Source organism: Trichechus manatus, unplaced genomic scaffold (genome assembly GCF_000243295.1).
Source record: "Trichechus manatus latirostris isolate Lorelei unplaced genomic scaffold, TriManLat1.0 scaffold00008, whole genome shotgun sequence".
Lineage (NCBI taxonomy): Eukaryota > Metazoa > Chordata > Mammalia > Sirenia > Trichechidae > Trichechus > Trichechus manatus.
The window spans coordinates 21,919,152-21,942,129 of NW_004443944.1; the positions used below are offsets into that span (position 1 = coordinate 21,919,152).

General features: G+C 41.4%; 1 protein-coding gene across 1 annotated transcript in view; it reads left to right on the top strand.

The window, feature by feature from the left end:
- The window catches only part of PTPRT (protein tyrosine phosphatase receptor type T), a gene marked incomplete at its 3' end in the record, with an annotated part of 923,104 nt that overhangs the window by 814,472 nt on the left and 85,654 nt on the right, over nucleotides 1–22,978 (top strand). Inside the window, exon 18 of the mRNA XM_012558679.1 lies at nucleotides 19,382–19,572. Coding sequence (XP_012414133.1) covers nucleotides 19,382–19,572 — 191 coding nt within the window. The remainder of the gene's footprint in view (nucleotides 1–19,381; nucleotides 19,573–22,978) is intronic.

The following is a 22,978-nucleotide window of genomic DNA, read 5'->3' on the forward strand; positions in this document are numbered from 1 at the left end:
ATGGACTGCCAAAAGAATGAACAAATCTATCTTGGAAGAAGTACAACCAGAATGCTCCTTAGAAGCGAGGATGGTGAGACTACATCTCACATACTTTGGACATGTTATCAGGAGGGACCAGTCCTTGGAGGACATCATGCTTGGTCACGTAGAGGGTTGGCGAAAAAGGGGAAGACCCTCAACAAGATGGATTGACACAGTGGTTGCAACAATGGGTTCAAGCATAACAATGATTGTGAGGATGGCGTAGGACCAGGCAATGTTTCATTCTGTGGTACATAGAGTCGGTGTGAGTTGGAACTGACTCGACGGCACCAAACAACAACAGAGATCTTTCTTTTTATGTATGGCTTTAAATCACTTTCTAGTGTCTTTTCCCTTCCATCTGCAAAACTGCCATTAGTACTTTTTGTAGGGCCAGTCTCATGGATATGAACTCTCTCAGCTTCTGTTTGTCTGCGAATTAAAACATTCTCTCATTCTTGAAGGAGAGTTTCACTGGGTATACTATTCTTAGTTGGCAGTTTCATTTTGTTTTGTTTTGTTTTCTTTCAGCACTTTAATTATATGATTCCACTGCCTTTTAGCCTCCAATGTTTCTGAGGAGAAATTGGTACCTAATCTTGTTGGGGATCCTTTGTATGTGACGATTTGCTTCTCTCTCAATAATTTCAGGATTCTTTCTTTGTCCTTATTTTTTGAGAGCCTGACTTGATGTGTCTTGGTGTAGATCTCTTTGGGTTTATCCTGCTTGGAGTTCTTTGAGCCTCTGTAATTTGTAGATCCATGTCCTTTTTCAGACTGGGGAAATTTTCTGTCATTATTTCTTCAAATATTCTTTCTGTCCCTTTCTCTCTCTCATCTCCTGGAATTTCTATGATGTGTATATTAGGTTTCTTGATATTGTCCCATAATTCCATTAAACGGTGCTCAGCCTTCTCGAGCCTCTGTTCTTGTTGCTCTTCAGCCTTTGTAATATCTACTATCTTATCCTTCCATTCGCTGATTCTTTCTTCTGCCTGATTAAATCTATTGTTAAGTCCTCCCATTGTGTTTCTCATTTCAGTTATTGACCCTTTCCATTCATATTTCAGTTTGGTTTCCTTTTATCTCATTTTTTAGATCCTCATTTTGTTCATGCATTGTTTTCCTTATTTATTTTAGATCTTTGTCTATGTTTTCCCCTAGCTCTTTAATTATGTTTAATGTTGTTATATTATATTTCATTCTTTTCATTATTCAGTTTTCCATAGATGTGATTTCACTCCTTCATCATGTTCATTTGGATGGGCCATCTCTTCTCTTTTCTTTGTGTGCCTTGTGATTTTTTGTTGGGGCATTGGAATTGTGAGGGTGGTAACTTTCTCAGTTCTCCCCAGTATTTGGTATTTTTGCCCTCACTACTTTCTGCAAAAAACTCTTAGGCAGGCAAAGCCTTGGCCTCTGCTTACCACTTCCTCTCCTCTGTGATAGCTCCTTCTCCCTCCTTGGTTTAATTAGGATTCAAAAGCTCCAGATCCTGATTTTCAACTTTCAGCACCTCCCAAACACACCAGAGACCATTCTGTGGTCAGCCTGTCCATCAGTGGGCATCACCACTCAGACAAGATATTGCACACTAATCAATATGTCCACCAGGGGACACAGTCCTCTCTGTTTATTACACCCTTCCTTTCTCTGTTTATGTAACCACATTTTCAGTCAGCATGCCCAGTGAGCCCCCTTCAAGGATGGGTGTTGCCCTCTGGTTTTGTCCAAGGCTTCCTTCCCTGCTCTGTGGGGGCTGCTTATATCTGAGCTGGGATTCAGGGGAAGTGCAGGCAGACTTTCCTCCATATCAGGGGGAGGAGGGGCTGGCACTACTCAGAACTTCTGTGCGATCTTTCTTGTTGGTTTCAGAGCCCCAGTGATCCTATGGTAGTTGGGGGAGCAGTCTCCACTTAGATGACCTACTTCCTGTCTCCACTGCAGGGAACCTTCTGTAGGAGTTCATAGCAATCCAGCAGCTGACAGTTACTGGGTAGGGGAGGGGCTGTCAAACTCCAAACAGACCCCCAGGGAGATCTGCCTTGTTGCTATCAGAAACCCCCCACAGGATGTTGGCCGTGAGTGTAGCCTCCACTCAAGATGCGTGCTTCCTAGCACACAGCAGCTTCAGTCAGCAGTCCTCAACACCAAACTAAAGGTGGGGGGGGGGCAAACAACTCAAACTGACCCCCTGGGAGGTTTTTCTTGTTAGTTACGAAGGCTTGAGCTATAGGGTATGCAAGGTGGCAGGTAGAATGTTGACTGTGGGAGCAGACTCCACTGCAGGGGCCTTCTGTAGCAATTTGCAGCAGCCTTGCAGCCGACAGTACCTGGGTGGGGCAGGTGCTGGCTCACTCTGAACAGACACCCAGGGAGGTCTGCCTTGTTGATTTCAGAGCAGAATCTTGGCGTCCTGTCTCTTTCTACAGGTTGGGATGTGATATTTAGGGAAACAGACTATTTTGTGGGGTTGGTTCCCCAGTTCACAGTAGCCGGCAGCCAGCATGGCTGGGGGGAGGGGCAGTGATAGGAGAAGTGATTTTCCTATCCTATGTGACTCGTTGATTCATTAATTCTTGCCTGTCTGCAGTACCCCACTGTTGTCCTCTGCTTCCTAATTCAGAGTCCCTCTAGGCTGAGCACTGTTTCCTTGTTGTATTTGTGGGTGAGGGTCAGAACGATGGTCTGTTTCTGCTGCCGTCTTCCCAGAATGGGGTTTGGTTTTTTTAGTATGTGCCAGGGACTCTACTGGATATTGTACATATGTTATATCATTTAATCCTCATAACCTATGAGTTGATGATTATTATTGGCACTAGGCTTCTTTCAAAAATGTAGAGATTGAAGTTCAGAGAGATTAAGTAACTTGCTTGAGGTCACATAGCTAATAAGCCATGGAGCTGGGGTTCAAACTTAATCATTCTCATGCACATTATCCTACCACCATACTATACTCTCTCCAAAATAATGTGATATGTGCAGATACCTCTGAGAACACTGAGGGTATGACATACTTGGATAGTGGTGTCTTCAAATCCAAAGATATAGGCTGTTTCTTAGTCCATCTATTTCTAAGATTATAGTACTGTCTTTAGTGTCTAGGACATAAAAATCTTGAAGACCCTGCTTCCATTTGTTCACTCAGCAATATTTATTGAGTCCCTCCTAGTGCCAGACACTGTTAAAGGCTACTGTGCTACATCAGTGAACAAAACAGAAAAGATCCATTGTCCTTATGGAGCTTAGATTCTAGTTATGGCAGGGAGTGGAAAGAGAGACAGGAAATAAGCAATGGATAATAAAAAGTAAGTAAATTATATGTTGTGCCAGAAAGTGATAAGTGCTATAAAAAATGGAGCAGGGTAAATGGGACTGGGAGTGATAAGTAGGGAAGGATTTCAGTTTTACAGAAGATGACTTGAAAAAGGCAAGATATGTGAGCTATGTGTGAGAAAATATTTTCCTGCCAGAGGCTTCTAAGGCAAGAGTGTGCCTGATGTGTTCAAGAAATAGCAAGGAAGTCAAGACCCTATTCCAGCCTTAATGGCCCAGACAGCAAGGTTTTAATGATGAAAAGCCTGCACTCTTACTTACTGGACAGGACTTGAAGATACAAACCAGTAGAACCCATGAAGAGTATGGAATTCTCTGAATCCAGATCCTTCTAGGACCACCATTGTAAATGGATTGAATTTAAGACACTTCCAAAAGACAAGGATCTTTGAATCTATGAGGGCTGAGTCCCCACTGCCATCCCAGCCTTCTGAGGTGCAGAGCAGACTCTGTGACTTTCGACCTCCTTGTCTACCATTAAACACACATGTCGATCTGCAGGAATCTCTCCTGGGATCTCACCTCGACTCTGATTCTGGCCTCCCTTAGCCCAGGAAGTTCTGACACTGAATCCTGCCTCCACTCACACGTTACTGGGTTCTCCTATTACTCCAGCCTGATTACACATAACTATTCCCAGTACTTGTTTAGGCTAGTCACCCATACTATGACCATGGTGATTTCCCTGGCTCCCAGAATCTTGGCATGGAGCCCAGTGTAATGTGTTAAGGATGTTAGCCGGCACAGTCATTTCTGTCATTGTTTTCTGAAAGCATCATTGCCTTTTCAACTGACCCTAGACATGGTGAGTGTTTAGTCACCATTCCAAGTCATTTATTTAGCATGAAAATTTATTAATTAGGCCATTGTTTAGCAAATTCATCACATTGCACTTTTTACATAGCAGAATCACTTAATTAGTGTTTTATTACTAAGATTGACTGTCAATTATGTGGCTAATTCATTTACTTAGGGAATGAATTCTTTATCTGGTAAAGCAATTCAAAGTGCATTGTTAACTCTTTAATGATTAAAGATTGCTGTCTGTGGCAACTCATGTTTTAAGGAAAGTGAAACCATTTATTTCCCTTGAAATATCAGCTTTAGGAAAAGTCTTTGAAAAAGTGTAGAAAGGATAGTTTAGAACCTTTCATGAATTAAAGACCTTTAATTAACTGAGTGGCCTGGATCAATTGGAAAAGCTAAATAAAGTTAGCTGGAGAGTTTTTATTGGACCCCTTGGAATGAATTATTATAATATACTCTCATATGTGTATGTTTCTGTAAAGTCTATAAATGTCCTTTCATTGACATTGTATATTTCGGTTCTTAAAAAGTATTAGGCAGTAATATTAGAGTTTGTGGCTGGAAGCCTCTAAGATGGCCCCAAATGATCCCTGCCTCATATTTTCACATCCTTGTATAATCCCCTTCCCTTAGTTGTGGGCTAGACCCAGTGACTGGCTTCTACTGAATAGAGTATGACAAAAGTGATGGGATGTCACTTTCGATATTAGGTTAAAAAAATATTGTGGCTTTCATCTTAGGGGCTCTCTCTCATTTTCTCAGTTGCTTGCTGTATGGGAAGCCAGCTGCCATTTTGTGAGCTGCCCTATAAACAGGCCCACTTGGCAGGAAAGTGAGAGAAGTCTTTAAGCAACAGACAGCAAGGAAATTAGTCCCTTAGATCAATAGCCCATGAGAAAATTAATCTTCCAACAATCACTTGGAATCAGATTCTTCCCCCATTGCACCTTCAGAGACTATAGCTACAGCTGACAGTTGTGAGCAACTTCATGAAAGACCTTAATCCAGAGGCACCCAGTTAAGCTGTGCCTGGATTTCTGACCCACAGAAACTATGAGATAATAGATCATTATTATTTTAACCTGCTAAGTTTCAGGATAATTTATTGTGTACCAATAGTTAACTAATACAGAGCTTAACTTATGCGATGTTATATGATTTGCCCAAAACCTTCTGGTTAACACGTAGTAAAGCCAGAATTTGACTCTGGTTCTTCTGATGCCTTTCAACAGACAAGAAGAGTCTGAACTACAGCCCAGAACACTCATTACAAGTGTCAGGGGTCCTCAAAGCTTTGACATCCCACAAGGCCAGCTATTCAGAGGCTGCCGCCCTTTAACAGTGATTCCCTTGTAACCTGTATACCTTCATTACCATGAAAAGAAGCACTGGGGTTCTGTAGAGCCCGGTGGGCCAGCCTATTGGAAGGACTGATCTTCTTTACCATTACTTCAATCAGGCATTGAGTCAAAATTCACCTTTATGGCCCTCAATCACCACCCTGCCTCCTCCACCCCAAAAATGGTTAGAGCAGTAGTTCCCAAACATGGCTGGAGAGCTTATTAAACATGCGCATTCACAGGTCCCACCCCAACACTGCTAAATCCTTATGTCTAGGGTATAGGGCCATGGGATCTGTATGTAATATGCTCCTTGAGTGACTCTTGTACAGCACCAGAATTTGGGATAGACCATAAAAGACAGAGTAGGCTAGCATTTCAGCAATCAGCTTCCAGAGCGTAGCATTTGAGGGTCTGCCAGGCTGAACTTTGCTGTAGACACGCTGCTGAACCAGTTCTTATAATAGTGTTAAGTGTCTACTCTTCCCAGAGTAAGGCCATCATCTTTGTTGCTTGTAATTTTTTAAAATTTCATTTTGTTGTTTTTGTTGAGAATATTCATAGCAAAACATACACCAATTCAACCATTTCTACATGTACAATTCAGTGACATTGATTATATTCTTTGAGTTGTGCAACCATATTCACCCTCCTTTTCTGAGTTGTTCCTCCCACATTAACATAAACTCACTGCCCCCTAAGGTTCCTATTTAATCTTTCAAGTTGCTGTTGTCACTTTGATCTTATACAGATAGTTCTTAAAAGAGCGTAATGCTCAAGGAAGACTTTTTTTTACTAGTTAAGCTAAACTACTGTTTGATTTTAAGAAAACTTCAGGGTATATTTTGGTTTAAAGTTTAAAGATTATCTCAGAGCAGTAGTTTCAGGGGTTCATCCAGCCCCTTTGGCTCCATAAAGTCTGATTCCATGAGAATTTGAAACTCTGTTCTTCATTTTTCCCCATTTAATCAGGATTCTTCTATAGAATCTTTGATCAAAATGTTCAGTAATGGTAGCTGAGCACCATCCAGTTCTTCTGTCTCATGGCAAAGGATGCAATTGTTCATGGAGGCAATTAGCCACACATTCCGTATCCTCCTATTCCTGACTTTCCTTCTTCCTCTGTTGCTCCAGGCAAATAGAGACCAGTTGTCATGAGTTCCTTGCAATTTTTTGTTTGTTTTTGCACAATACTAAGCCATGCCACCTCATTCATTCACCAGTAGCAGAAAGTACAGTGTTTGCTTTTTTATGAGCAGCTTTCAGACCTTTGATAAACAAATTGTATTTCTTAACTGGAAGTGCTTTTAGAGACCACCTAATCCCTTGCTATTAAAAGTGTAAAGTGCTGTCCATGGACCAGCAGCATCAGCATCACCTGGAAGCTTGTTAGAATGCAGAATCTCAGGCCACACTATAGACTCACTGATTTAGCATTTGCATTTTAAAAGATCCCCAGCCGTGTACGTTAAAGGTAGAGAAACATTGGTCTAATCCAACTCCCTAATTTTAAAGTCCACATAGGTGAAGTTAATTGTGCAAGATCACCCATAAATTTAGTGGTAAAACCAGGATGAAAACCGAGGTCTTATAACTCCCAAATTGTGTTCTTTCCCTGCTATTAATGTTCTTTTCTCTTTATGGTTTATAATCTCCACAAACTCAGCCTAAGTATCCAGGGCACAGTTTGAAATGGGGAAAGGAGGCTACTATTTGCCCACTACAATGGCAAACTCATTTCAAACATTCGTTGCTCATTTACATTTCCTCTCCTAGACAAATTTACTCATTTCATTTTCTCTTTTCTTACACATCAGTGAAAGCCATAGTCACCTGTCAGCCTGAAGATTGTAAAACCTGTCAAAACTGAGTTTTTCTAGTAAGATTTTTAGCTAAGTATTACTCTGCAACTATTTTTGCATATCTTTGTCTTATTACAGTTCTGATGAACGAGAGGTAGAAAATAAGACAAGTCGGTGTTTTGAGTGTGAAGCATTATTTAAGGCTTTTTCTTTCCAGCACACATCTGCCTAGGAGTGTGTGGGTCCGAGGTACTGTGATATATATACAACACGAACTGCTGGGCTGATTATTTTTAGTGGGAGCACAACCCTGGAGTCCACGAGAAACTCCAAATCATGGCCAGCCCAAGCTGGAGTTGTAGTGAAGCCGACAACCTTCATTCAGACAGAAACACATCAGATCTGGGTGTAATTAAAATCATTAGAACCCCATCTCTGGAAGAAATGCATTTTGTGTAAATGTGGCTTATCGCTTCCAACACCCACCAGCTTCACTGTGACTCCAGCTGGGGCTGGCCATGATTTGGCCGTGATTTAGCAGGAAATGGAGATCTTGCTACTCTCACCGTAGACATTGGAAGGCATGAGAGATGGACCTTGAAAACAGACAGGCACTGTGTTTATCAGCAGGCGGAGGATGGATTTCAGAGCCAGGTGTGCCTACCAAACAAATGAGTATTGACTGAACAACCGCTAGATCCTAGAGACGCGGTGATGCACAACACAGGTACGGCACCTGCCCTCGTGAAGCTTACAGTTTAGTGAGGGATATAGATGGCAAAGAATTTCACTATCAACTGTTAAATCCCTGTTGCGATTCATGAAGATGACATGTCCTAGAAGATATCTTGTCATTCATGAAGATTACATCGTTAGGATACAATATGAGACTCTCTGGCAGGGCTGTAGGGGCAGACAGGTATACAGGTATGCCTTCCTTGGCATCTTTAAACATTCAGAAAAGTTTAACGATTTTTTTCAGTGAACGCCCATCTGTTCACCACCTGGATTCTACCATTAACATTTTACTATGCTTACTTTATCACGTACCTTCCCATCTACCCATTCCTGAATTTTTATGTATTGAAAATGAAATTTCAGACATCAGTAGACTTCCCTTCCTTCTAGTACTGCACCATGCAAATCATTAACTCAGGCTTCATACTTGTTTACAGTTGTTTTTTTTTTTTTTAGGTAAAAGTTGCATATAATGAAATGCATGGACCTTAAGCTTTCCATTTGATGAGTTCCAACAGTTGCATATACCTGTGCAACTCAAACCCCTATCAATATACAGACCAGGAAGATCCCTCATGCCTAGTCCCAGTCAACCCCTGCCTGTACTCGACCCCATTGCTGTTGCTATTGTTAGTTGCTGTCTAGTCAGTTCTGACTCAGTGATCACATGTGTGCAGAGTAGAACTCCTCCAAAGGGTTTTCCAGGCTGTGACCTTTCAGAAGCAGATCACCAGGCCTGCCCTCTGAGGTACCTCTAGGTGGATTTGAACTACCAACCTTTCAGCTAGTAGTCTAGTGCTTAACCATTTACGGCACACAGGGGGGCACTCCACCACATAGGTATCCACATTCTGAAGTTTTTTCCTAAAAGGACATGGGTCACAAGAGCAGAGCCATTACAGTCTCTGTGAATGGCTCCCTCTAACATCGAGCAGTGCATGGCATGTGTGGCCACATGTGGTAGCCCTATAGACCCTGGATTATAGGAGCACCAGGAAAGATGAGGCCCCAGTTTGTAAGACTCTGGAGGACTTCAGGGTTTCTCTGAGAGACACTTCTTTTTATTATTGCTACCAGTCACCTAGGGTCCATTATCCAGCCCTCGGCACAGAGACCAGAAAGTAAATCAAAAGCTGTTGCTCTGCAGCCTGAGGGATCCTTGTGATGGAACTGTGCTCTGCATCTTGACTGTGGTGGTTGTCACATGAATCTACACACGTGACAAAATTGCGTACAAATAAATGCACACACACACATGAACACACACGAATGATTGTGCGTGTAAAACTGGTGAAATCTGAAAAAGGTCAGTAACCAACCAAACCAGTTACTGTTGAGTCGATTCTGACTCATGGCAAACCCGTGTTTCAGAGTAGAACTGTGCTCCATAGGGTTTTCAATGGCAGATTTTTGAAAGTAGATCACCAGGCCTTTCTTCCAAGATGCATCTGGGTGGACTCAAATCTCCAGCCTTTAGGTTGGCAACCAAGTGCATTAACTATTTGCACGACCCAGGGTCTCTGAAAAAGTTTAGTGGAATGTATCGATGTCAATATCCTGATTGTGATGTTTGTACTGTAGTTATACAAGATGTTACCATTGGGGGAAACTGGGTGAAGGGTACACTGGACTCTCTATATTTTTTCTTACAACCACATATTCCTACCCTCCCCCCCAAACAACAACAAACAAACAAAACAGTTGCCATCAAGTCTATTCCAGCTCATGGCGACCTACAATTATCTCAAAATAAAACCTAAAAAAAAAAACAAAAAAAAACCCTGGTTCTCTGGCAGTGGGTTGAAGTGCAACTTCTGAACCTGGCCATACTCTTCAGAGACTATCTGGATGTGTCTCAGTCTCCCTGGTTATTTACTCATTCTCCAGTCCAAGCATGTGATAAAAGTGCTCTACCGACATCTAGCAGTTGCCAAGTGGTTTATTGTGTCTTTTTTTCTTAAACATTTTTGGCAGAGGTTTGTCTGATTTATTGGTGTCTTCAAAGGAAAGAGCCAGCTTTTGCTTTTCTTCAGCTCCTCTATGGTATATTTAACTTCTAGTATGTTCCACTAACTTCTTTTCTTACATTTATTTACTTTCTTTCTATGTTCAACAACTATTGTATTTTCAATTCTAGAAGTTGAATTTGTATTTTTCAGACCCATCTAGCATTTTTCCATGATGTGTTGCATTATCACTCTGATTCATAGTACTCTTTTCCTCTTTAATTAGTCTAAGTGTATTTATTTTATGGCCTCTGGTTGTTTGATTATCTTCAGTTCTTGGGAGGCATATTTCACTGTGTGTCATGTCTGCTGCCTCCGTCCCTCGTGGCTTGCCCTGGCTTCCTCACATCCTTTGTCATTCTTTATATTTTGTTTTTCCACTGTAAGCTATCTTTACTGGGGGTGGTTTTGTTCTAAGGGAATTAATGTGTCCTGGATTATGAAAATAGCTCTATAGAGAAGTTTCTCATTTGCTTGTTAGGACGGTAGTGTTTTCCATGGTATTGCACTGGTTTTGTATGCTGATTTCTAGGTTTGCCCTTCCTCTGTCTCACAGGTAGTATAAACATGGACCCCACACCTACACGTGTTAGAGGTCTGGGGTTTTCTTCGTTTAATTTTTTGCCTCTAACTATTTGAAAGCTGTACACCCTTTTTATTCTACTAATAGATACCTTTAACTTATATATATAAACACACAACACACACATCAAGAAACATCAAGACCATCAAGAATAAAATAACACGGATGGACGCTCCATTATGAAAAGTGAAGAAGCTGATACACTTTTACTTCTAGTGAGTGATGATACATTAATCACCCATTTCCGGGGTTTTGTTGATAAAATTTGAGATTTTAGCCAAAAATTTTAGGTTAGATTTTTTTTTTACATAATTTATCTTTAAGAATTCTTTTTAGAGTTTATTCTGTTTTGAATCATATTTATTATGATTTTTATACTCATATCTCTGTTTAACTGATGTCAGTGCTTACCAAATCAATCCTTTTATAACATAACTCCCTCCAATCTTCTGTTTCTTATTTTTCTTTATTTCATATTTAGCTGGATTACATCTTTGACTAGTTTCCCCTCCTCCCCCATCCTCTGGAAAAGCATCAGAGGATTATTATTATTATTTCTGAAACTGTGTATTAGAGAAGGTCTTTTTGTAGCCTAAAAAATGAAAAGCAGCTGATATCTGTGTATAATTTGGAGGTCACAGCATTTTCCCCTCAAAAATTCTGTTCTATTACTTTCTGGCATTTAAACTTTGGCGAGAGAAAATATGGCTAGCATGAGTTTGTTCCTTTATAGATATCCATATTTTTCAGCCTAAATATCTATCTGAATATTTCTACATCTATAATATTAAAACCATTGTATCAAGATTTGGGTCCTATTTTTAAGTTGTACGTGGAGAACTCTTTAAATATGGGGATTCAGATTTTTATTCTGCCAAGGAACTGTTTTCACATTGTATCCTTTATTACTGTTTCTGTCCCAGTTATTCTATTGTCTTCTTTAGTAACACCAATTATCTGTCTTTTATATGCCTGTTTTCTTTTTACTGAGAATGTCTTTTTGTTGCCTTCACACATGAACACACATGAGCAGATGACAGATACAGAGGAAATGTAAATCTCATTGTTCTCATTCCCTGGCCTTTCCATCTGCACGGTTCTCAGATTAATTCTCCACAAATTTCTGCTTGTGTTGCTTAGGCTTATTCCAGATTTTAACCTCTGTTTTAATTCTGCTGTCACATTTTGGTTTCCTTAAAATCTTTGTCTCACCCAACACATATTTTCCTAGAATCTACTTAACCTGATCTATTATTTAAAATTTTGTTCTGTATTATTATTTCACTTTCTTTATTCTTCCTTGTTTTGTTAAATTTAAAAAAAAATTGTGGTGAATATATACGTAACAAAACATTTGACATTTCAACAATTTTCACATGTACCATTCAGTTACACTAATTATGTCCATGATGTTGTTCAACCATCACCCTTATCCATTCCCAAATTATACCATCATCTTTATCAAAAGCTCAGTGTCCCCTAAGCATTGAGTCCTCCCCCAACCCCCACTCCTGCACGTCCCTAGGAACCACTAATAAACTCAGGTGTCTATACACATGCCTATTCTAGATATTTCATTTAAGTGGGATCATACAATAGTTGCCCTTTTGTGACGGACTTACTTCACTCAGCATAATATTTTCAAGGTTCAACTTAATTCATGCGTTCTAAAGTGCACTTCTACTTTCTGTTGTATAGGTAAAAATATCAGTAACAGACAACCCCAAATCAAATTGGCTTAAAAAGTAAATTAATATGTTATCTCACAGAACAGGAAGGCAAGAGTCAGAGCAGATTCCAGGCCTAGCCAAACGAGATGCCCAAATTTTTGGTCCACTCTCCACTCTGCCATCTTCCGTTGGCGTTACCCTCAGTGTGGTTCCCCTCACGGACGCAAGATTGCTTTAGCAGTTGCAGGCATCACATCCAGACATGGTAATGTCCAGCAGCAGAGAGGAACTGCGGTAGTATCCTTCTTAGAGGCAAGGAAACCTTTTCTAGAAGTCTTCTATAGAACTTCCCTCTTATCTCACTGTTCACCTAAACCAAACACTGGTAAGGAAAGCTAAAACACCTTGATTGGTTTATGGAAATCAGGAGTTGCCCCTAGATCTGGTAACAGGCTCATCTTCCCCTGAGTTACATGGGGAATGTGTGGACACCCAAACTAATTTGGGGGCTCTGTCAGAAAAGAAGAAGGTGAGGGATGGCTATTGGGTAAACATCCAACACTGACTGCTTTTATTCCTTTGAAAGTTAGATTTTTCTCGGCATCCGAAGTGCTGTTTTGCTTATTTTTTAATGCTGTGAATTTTTTTTAACGACTCCATTTTGTTTTGTCTGTTTACTTAACTTTAAAGGAGGAGAGGTCTCTCCAGGCCTGGTATTTGCCAATAAACAGAGCAGGTGGATTGTCACTGTTGCTCTTTTCTTGTGGCTTAAGCAGATGGTATAAGAGATAGTCACAGCCCCCCTCCCCATGTGGAGTGTCAAACAGCCATTCTCCCATCTGGGGTGAGTGCTATGAAAGGAGTTCATGCTCTCCTGAAAAAGAGGAGGATGATTTCTTTATCAGAAAGAGTAAATTAATCCAGAAGGTACTTCCCCCATGATTCTGTCCATCACAATTTTTTTTTCAACCACTGAATCTGCATCCTGGGCTTCAAAGGTCTTTGTCCATCCACTTGTCTTTGTCATGTCAGACCTTCAAATGAAGGGGATTGATGAGGACAAAGAGCTTGGTCACCTTGGAGATACCCCACACCCAGTATTTGGTTGTGAGTGTCTTTGATCTTCTGAGCCCAGAGAAGAAAATAAGAAAAGATAAAACATTTCCTTTCTAACCTGCAGTCTATTGAGTTTGCTTTACCTCAATTAATACAGTGTATCAATGTCAATTGCCAACTGTATGATATCCATTTCAGCTCCATAGAACATGGCAGAGTGGAGTGACATTCTACTTACTGTTAGTCTTGCAAGTTCAACTGTATGCATTTGGTCAAACCTATGAAAGAGAGAAGTTAAGTCCATTTGCTATAACATTCAGTGAGAACATGTCCCTGAGTGGATATGAGATGGGACTTGTGACTCTGCTGTTCATCAGGGGTAACAAATCACATACACCTATCTTCATTTGTGTCTAGAATTCCAAAATATAGAACATATTTTTCTTATAACATGGCTCCTAAACACAAGCCAACTACTTCGTCTGCTGTCTCACCAAAGAAATTGCAATCTCTTCTCACTCTGGAGGGAAAATTGCCTATGTTGAACGAGTTGAAAAATGATTTTGTGCAATTTCAGAGATTTTAAAGAAATTTTGACAATATGAAGTTTTCACCTTCTTGCAGACTTTAAAGCTTAATCCCATGTAAGGTGTGATAGTACTGAAATTAATGGACATTCCTCCCAAATTCTGACACTAGGTTAGTTGACGCCTAGATTTCAGTGCTATTAGGACTTTGCATATTTTCTTGAGGCTTCTTTGGTATGGCGGGGGGGGTGGGGGGTGAGGCATTGACTGCTAACCAGGGGCCCCCCTGTGGCTTCCTTCAGTGGAATCCCTAATTTAGCCCTTACAACAACTTTCTTAGATGAACAACATCATCATCATCGTTATGTTATTAGTAGCAGTGGTATCTTCATTGCCATCGCCAATTATAAATAAAGGCTCTTAGGCTCTAATTAACTTATTTGAGGTCCCATAGCTAGAAAGTTGGGAAGTCTATATTTGAGTCCAGGTTTTGTCTTCAGATTCTATGCTTTGACCCTAATGCCCACAGCTGGCACAGGCCCACAGTGTTTGTTCTAATCACACCTCAAACTTAACTCCACTCTGAGCAGGTAACTCAGCCACATCCCCACCTCAAACCTTCCTTCCTCTCTCATTCTCCCCTCCCACTAAGCAGTGTCTAAATATTTACCTACTCATCCTGCTCTCTTATCCTAAAGAGCACATGGATGTGAGAGGAATTGTGATAGATGAAACAAGAAATAGATGCTGATATATATCAGAAATAGATGAATACATTACGTTAAATAAAATGTAGTATTGAAATTAATTTCACCCATTTTTTTTTTTCTTACTTAATGTTGCTATGAGAAAAATTTTAAGTTACATATGTGGCTCACATTATATACTGGATGGCAAGCTCCAGACCTTCCCCACTGTGTGACTCCAGAGATCTCTCCCTTTCTCTCTTTCTTTCTCTAGATCTGTGCTGCCCAGTGGAGCCCTGGTGGTGCAGTGGTTAAGAGCTATGGCTGCTAACCAGATGGTTGGCAGTTTGAATCCACCTGCTGCTCCTTGGAAACCCTATGGAGCAGTTCTACTCCGTCCTATAGGGTCGCTATGAGTTGGAATTAACTTAACGGCAATGGGTTTGGTTTGGCTTTTTGGTGCTGCCCAATAAAGTAGTCAATGACCACATGTGGCTATTTAAATTTAAATAAACTGACATTCAACAAAATAAAAAATCAGCTCCTCAGTCAAGCTAGTCACATTTCATGTGCTCAGTAGCCACATGGCTACCGTATTGGGCAGCACAGATATAGAACATCATCATCACAGAAAGTTCTACTGGACAGAGCTAATATAAATGGTACATAGTTATAGCCCAAGCCAGAAAGGTGGTTCCCAAATGCCTAAAGTTTTGGAAATCTTTCTGTGGTACCTACTTCTGCAGCACATCTTCTGCCTGTCTCCTATGTCTCCAGTCCCTTCCTACCTTTGTTAGACTTGTTCATGCACACCTTATCTTGTCTCTCCACCTGCAAGAGCTGTGGTGTGCTTATCTTTCTCCAGACACACCTTCTTCACCTTCCTGTATGTACATGATATCTAACACGGTGTTTTGTACAATATAGGTACTCAGAAAATATTTGTTGAACAGCTGGAGTGACAATTCCTAGCAATTGATTGGAAATACGTGGCTAGAGTTAAAGGGAGGTCTCTAAAGTCTAGAAGCAAGGGAATAAAGGAGAGAGAGACAGAGGGAAGGTCAAAGACAGGTTTCCAAGGAAGGACTACACTTAGGCAGCTGAAGAAGGAAGAGGAGATGGTAGAGAGTCAGAAAAGATGGAATCAGAGCGGGGCAGTGGTGACTCCAGATCGTGTACGTGTCACCAAAATCCCTCTGCCCACCCCACAAGCCCCTCGCAGACAGTGAAAAGAATTACTGCAGGGGAATTCACAAGCTTGGGCAACAGCTACATAAAAATGCTAAAGAAATCCAAAATATTAGTATGTGTTAAATAAACACCAAGACCCACAAACAAGAAGTTGAAATGGCATGAAAATTAAGGGTCTGATGAGGAGAAAAATGTTCCCTCCCTGGGCCAGCTGGTTTGAGTTACATTTTATGAGCAGCATGTGGGTTCCAGCGTCCTTGTTGAATTAGCAGCAGAATCGCACATTAGTTTTAAGGCTCCCTCTCGAATAGGAACATCATAACGTTTTTTAATTGGGGCTGATAAAACCGTAGCATTACTTGTAGATTCCTGAAAGAAGTGAGTTGTGAAATTCGGTTTTCATTAAACTTAATAATGGAAAATTAAGTATAGTGCGTCTGGTGAAATGGGGTGTGATAAAAGGCATCACTTCTGCATTATCAAAGGTTAATAAGGGAATAGGTGAGATAAGATACATTGGAAACGGGAGTCTGACTACCTGAATTAATCAACCTTGAAAATCCCTTGGTTCTGAGTCCTCATAGCATCATTAGCACTGGCATTGACATTATTACAAATGTTACAACACAAGTTGTTAAATTGCAAACGCATTTATTTTCCATTCCAGTGTTGATTTTGCTGACGCCGAGTTTACAGTCTGTCCAGCAATGTGTTTAGGGAAAATATCCATATTGATAGCTATTTGGTTTTGGAAACATTTGGCATCTCACAAAAAATTGCAAGGTGCTCGTTCCTAGGAAGCCTGCCTTTGCTAGGCAGCCTGTCTCCCATGCAGCCCATGCCCCAGGTCCGTTGGAAGACCATGAGTCTCCGAAGATGTCTGTCCCAGATGAGATGGTGGTTTAGGTGGGAAACATTCCCAGGGCTCTGGTCATTGACTCTGACTCATTCTCTCCTTGGGCTCATGAAATGTAGAATCTAAAGAAGCAAACCTAAGGGCTCCCTTCCTCTCCATACCAACCCTACCACTCCATCACAGGAGTGATATTCACCAGAAGGACACTGCATATCCGTGACACCTGGCACAACTATAAGAAATAGTGTGAATCTTTAAAGAAAGGGAATCTTCTTAAAATCCTTCAACAGCTTCACACCAGCTTCAAGATTCCGATGCTTTCACAGTCTTTCTGGATCTGTCTCACATTGCATCTTGTAACTTTGCTTCCATTGCATTTCCACGTATAGCGTTCGCTCCATATCTCCTTGTTCTTACCTAAATGTGCTTTGGCCTCTCAAGCTTTTGTTCTTTTGCTTCAGATGGTCCTTCTTGTCTGTTTTCTCTACTAGAGTATCAAGCCATGAGGGTAGAATCTGTATTTCTGTCTGCATTGCCAGTGCCTACCAAAGTTTCTGACACATAGTGGGTTCTCAATAAGTCAAACTCATAATCACATCACGTGAAGGAGAAGGGAAGCAGCCCCCACATTAGCCAAGTGCTACATTTAAGCAAAGCCAGTGAAGATGTGTCTACCTGTTACCTAAAATCCCAGGCAAAAAAGTAAGCAGTGTTTGTCTTATAAGCAGTCAGGAAGTTTTGGGGTATACATCTACATCCGCTAGGTCATTCTGTTGGCAATTCATGGGTGCTTGAGCTGGTCTCAAAGGGCCAGGCCCTGCCCTGATATGTTTTCTTACCACATTGAATCAGGAAGTGTTAGAGGTCACACTGTCCATACAGTGACCCCAACCACTAGTAAGATGTGACCCAATCAGTGTCTCAAGTTAAACCAATCAGACTAGTAACTCCTTGGAAGAGCTAACAGGTGAGGGCAGGCAGAAGGATGGAAAAATGAGGAAAGTCCCACTCCATAGACACAGGTGAAAACATGAGGGTCACCAATTATCCCAGTTTGCCCAAGATTGATGAGGTTCCCAAAAGGTCGGACTTTCAGTGCTAAAAGCAGGAAAGTGCCAGGCAAACTGCAATGAGTTGGTCACCCTAGAAAGCATACAGCCCAGACATTCCCTTCCACTATCTTTTTCTTTGCATCCCTGGGTGGTGGAAATGGCTAAATGCTCAGCTGCTAACCGAAAGTCCACCCAGAAGCACCTAAAAAGAAAGACCTGGAAATCTACTTCTGACAACTTAGCCATTGAAAACCCTATGGAGCATTGTTCTACTCTGACACATATGGGGTTGCCATGAGTCAGAATCAACTTGATGGCAACTCAATCCTTTCCTTACTAGAAACAGTCTTGCTGCCTACTGTCACATAGCAGTAGAGTTTACTTTCACATACAGAATTTACCAGTATGTCTGGTGGATTATTGTGATATGAGAGACAAATAAGCTAAAGGGAATGTGGATTTTGAAAAGACAAGTTGCAGAAAATCAGGAATATGTGCTAAGCTTCCCAGGGAATGAGTATGGCATAGGCCTTGCAGTATCTGAAAACATCTGAGTGAGACATATCAATCTGGTGGTTCTCATCTGGTGCACGCCTAGACAGGATGGTTCAGGGCGTAGACTGCCCGTGCCTTTGGGAGGAGGTTGTGGGCGCAGAGAACCAAGCCTAGATGGTTCTCGGAAAAATAAACTGGCCCCTAAAGACTGACAATGTATGCCTGGCAGGGAGGTGGTACACCAAGAAACTAGTGTTACTGGTCTAAGGGGAACCAAGGAATTGAAACCCCATCTGAACAGGCATTAATTTCTAGGTTGGCCAAACTAACAGAAGACAGTTAGAGCGACTCATTGAGTATCAACAATTCCCATTGGGGAGAGTATAGATACTATAGCAAGAAGAGATTCTATGAAGGACATGAGGCATAGAATCCAGGCCTGGAGGAAGTATCTGGCAGGACTAAGTTGAGAGTTTCAGGCTTCCCTACCTGCAAAGTGAGTTCAGAGTGATGCTCCTGTGGATCAACAGTGTCAAGTTGGGGGAGAACTAGACAACTGGTAGAAGGTAGTCACTGTTGCAGAGCCCATAGTTGGAGAAAGCGGCTGGGAGAGTCACAGTCCCTGCTACCTGCTACCTGGAGCTCCAAGGCTAGCTCCAATTCCTCCCACTGTACAAACCAAAGGAAACAAACTGGTAGAGAAACCAGGTCACAGGGGAGTAGGCAGATGGACCAGAAGCAAACACATGGCTCTCATCTCCAGGGACCTGAGGCTCTCTTCACCTGCAGGCAGGCAGTAGAGACTATTTTCAGGCACCCTATTCCCTAGACAGGAGAGTTCTCCCAATATCTAGTCTGTCTGGCTTCTTGCTGGTTCTGGGACTGGCCAGATTGGCCAAGACCATCCTGATAAGCCTAGAGGAAGGACTGAGGCATGCAGAGGGTGACAGTCAACCTGGAACTTTGTCTTTGCTCCATCAATATGCACCCTTGAAATAGAAATGAATCAAGGGTTACTATGTTCATTGGTTTGTTTCAGTTTTTAAATCTACCAGCACAGCCATGCCAAGGGAGCAGTGTGTCTCTAGCCTCGCAGTTTCCTGAATCAGTTAGTTACCAAGTTAGTTACCTCTGCCCTCCTCAGGCCAAGCTAGGGAGGGCAAAGCACAAAGCCCAGAGGTGATGGTCTGTTCCACCTTCTTCTCTTTGAAGCAGATGGCAGCCGTGGAGAGCTGTCCCAGCCTACCCTCACCATCCAGACTCACCCGTACCTGACCTGTGACCCCATGGAGATGAGCTACCCCCGGGACCAGTTCCAGCCTGCCATCCGGGTGGCTGACCTGCTGCAGCACATCACCCAGATGAAGAGGGGCCAGGGGTATGGGTTCAAGGAGGAATATGAGGTAAGAGACCAGCCAGTGGGAAAACTTCCTGATGGGCTCAGAGGCTTATTTGTGTGCTAAAGTCTTGCTACTCAAAGTGTGGTCGAACTTGTTGGAAATGCAGCATTTCAGGCCCCACCCCAGACCTACCAAATCAGAGCATACATTTCACTAAGAATTTTAGGTGATTTGTATGCACATTATATTTGAGAAGCACCATGCTAAAAGATTAATACTTCCTTTTTTCTCTCCTTCCTTCTTTCTCTCTCTTCCTTTCATAACTCAGTTATCCTCCAAATTTCTACCCATGTGGAGCCACTTCTCCCTTCAGTATCAAGACAATATCAAGATCAAGATAGAATAGCTCTTATACTGTGGAAAACCCAGAAAATCTCTCCTGCTAATGATTTCTGGGAGGCATCTTTATTCCTGATCACCTCTTACCCATATTCATGCTTCTGTTGGGTTCTCAGTCCTCCAACTCAATGCTTCATCTTCAGTGACTGCTGTCTTCTCTCTGTACCTTCTCCTTACTCCTGCACTGGACATCCCTTTCTTTTCTCCTCAAAGCATCTTTACGTAAAGGATTCGTAGACAGTGGTTATTACTGAGATTTGGGATGAACAGAGGAAGTTTGCAGAAAGGTACAGGAAGTGCCTTAATACAGCACTGTTGTTCTCAGCCATTCACATCCCTGGAAAGCCCTCCTAAGGTCCTGCCCTTTTGGCAGCTCTCTCCATTGCCCTCTTAGAAATTCTTTTCTGTACCCTCAAAACTTCCTCCTTTTCCAACAGCCAGGAAAAGGACTCCCAAATTCCTCTGACTTTATTTTGCAGAACAATTTAGCTTTTTTTTTTTCTTTTTTTGTCTCTTTTGTTTCAGACCTTAACCATTAGGCCTGACCTTTTACAAATAAAAAATAAAATAAAGTAGACGGAAAAACTCATTAAGATGTTCTCTTCAACCAAAAAGCAGCTCACTTCCCAGGAGGAATTCTGCTGCCTTCCCATGCAGGTCTGCATCCAGCTGTAGCCAGCTGTTATAACAAATATCTCTTTCTTTGCTTTTCACTTCCCCTCTCTCTCCCTCTCCTCCTTCCTTCCCAAAATATCTTTGGAGCATCAACTACGTGCCAGGCTCTGAGTTACATGCGCTAGTTTTTGTTTTTGTTTTTTGTCCCACATGCAGTGTGTGCCCCAGCTATATGCTAAGTTCAGTTTCACTATGGGAAGTGAAAACCCATTGACTCAGACATCACACATTTGGAAAGCTTAACACACGCTAAGTTTATGTCTCAGGCTCCTGTGTTCCGAGAAAGAGCTTACCAAGCAATATTTTATAAGTCTTGTGAAGTCTTGAAAATTGTGCTAACCTGGGGGTCCGGATAGCTGGATAGCCATATAGTGAACGGTGTGATCTTAGCATATCATTTTCCTGAGTTTTAAAATTCATTAGCTGAATGAAGAGTTTGGATAAGTTGATTTCTAAGGGCCTGTCTGGTCCTAAAACTTTATAGTAGTATAAAACATGGTGGCCAAGGGCGTGTTTGACACATTTATGGGAACAAAGAAGTTTATGGCAATGCATGTGAGTAATTACTAGCTTAGGAAAATCAGCAGTTAATTTCACATATGGCCTAAGTAAAATAGCATTTTTCATATACTCAGGCTACAAATCTTGGAAGGATGTTGGGATAAGAGTACGAGGAGATCACAGGATGCTTCACATGATCTCATCACCTCCCATCTCTGGGTCTTATTTGCTCCATAAGTAAAACTCAGGGGTTGGATGGTCCCAATCCTTTAAAGTAAAGACTGTCCACTGTGGCTGAACACAGATGTATGTGTGTGTGTGTGTGTGTGTGTGTGTGTGCTCTCGCACATACACGCAGGTCTTTTTGGTGAGGGCTTGTCAATAGAGTATGTGTTGTTTAGAAAAAAAGCCCTATTCAGTATCACGATGGTGTAATAAGTTTTTAGTCATGATATTTAATTTGTTAAATATTAAATACTGCAAATAACATTAAGGAAGAAGTATGACTTATCAGAAAGGGAGACAAGTGGCCAAAGGCTGAGAAACACCGTTCTGTCACATAGTAAATGTGAAAGCAGAAATACAGATGTATTTGACTATTTGGGGGCATTTCCTTCCAGTCTGTTTTGAATGATATCACTTTTGAAAATAGTTCATCCCTATGCGGTGGGATTTGGGTTGATTTTTTATTTCTTCTTTGCACCTTTTTGTATTTTCCAAACTTTCTAGCATGGAAATGAACTGCTTTTATAACAAGAGAGAAAACAACGCATGTTATTCCGTCATTTGAACTCCACCAGAAAAATCTCTAACTCAGGCTAGCTTTGCCCTTAATTAGGTCAAATAATATTAATCAGTTGGCTGGAGTGCTCAGCTTATAGTTAACGGCATTTTCTGATTAACTGAGGGTTAATTGGAAAACACTGCTTAATGACAGTCTTTCCACAATGTGCTAGTACCCTTCCCTAGAAGATAATTGGATATTGCTTTGATCATCAAGGCTCATGTGATATCTAGAATCTTCATCCTGAGCATAAGAGTCACACATCTCCTTGAAGACTCAGTGTTCTATTGTGGAGATAAGACTCCTGGGCCTCTAGTCTTCCTCTTGCACCTATATGCCATGTGGTCTTTTTATTGCCTATAACACTTCTAACCTGCTCTGTTTTTTTCACACAAATGAGTGGGTTGGACAAGTTGGCATTTAAGGGACCTCTCAGCTATAGCCTGCACTGAAGGCAATGATAAAAAACAAGGCTCCGGGAATTGACAGAATACCAACTGAGAAGTTTCAACAAATGGGTGCAATGTTGGAGGTGCTCACTCATCTATGCCAGGAAATTTGGAAGACAGCTTCCTGGCAAACCAACTGGAAGAGATCCATATTTGTGCCTGTACCAAAGAAAAGTGATTCAACAGAATGTGAAAATAAACAGTATCAATAATATCACACACAAGTAAAATTTGCTGAAGATCATTCAAAACCGGTTGCAGCAGCACATCGACAGAGAACCGCCAGAAGTTCCAGTCAGATTCAGAGGAGCACGTGGAATAAGGGATATCATTGCTGATGTCAGATGGATATTGGCTGAAATCAGAGAATACCAGAAAACGTTTACTTGTGTTTTATTGAATATGCAAAGGCATTCGATTGTGTGGGTCATAACAAATTATGGATAACATTGCAAAGAATGGAAATTCATGAGGAACCTGTACATAGACTAAGAGGCAGTTGTTCAAACAGAACAAGGGGATACTGCATGGTTTAGAGTCAGGAAAGGTATGTGTCAGGGTTGTATCTTTTCACTATACTTACTCAATCCGTATGCTGAGCAAATAATCCGGGGAGCTGGACTATATGAAGAAGAATTCAGCATCAGGATTGGAAAAAGAC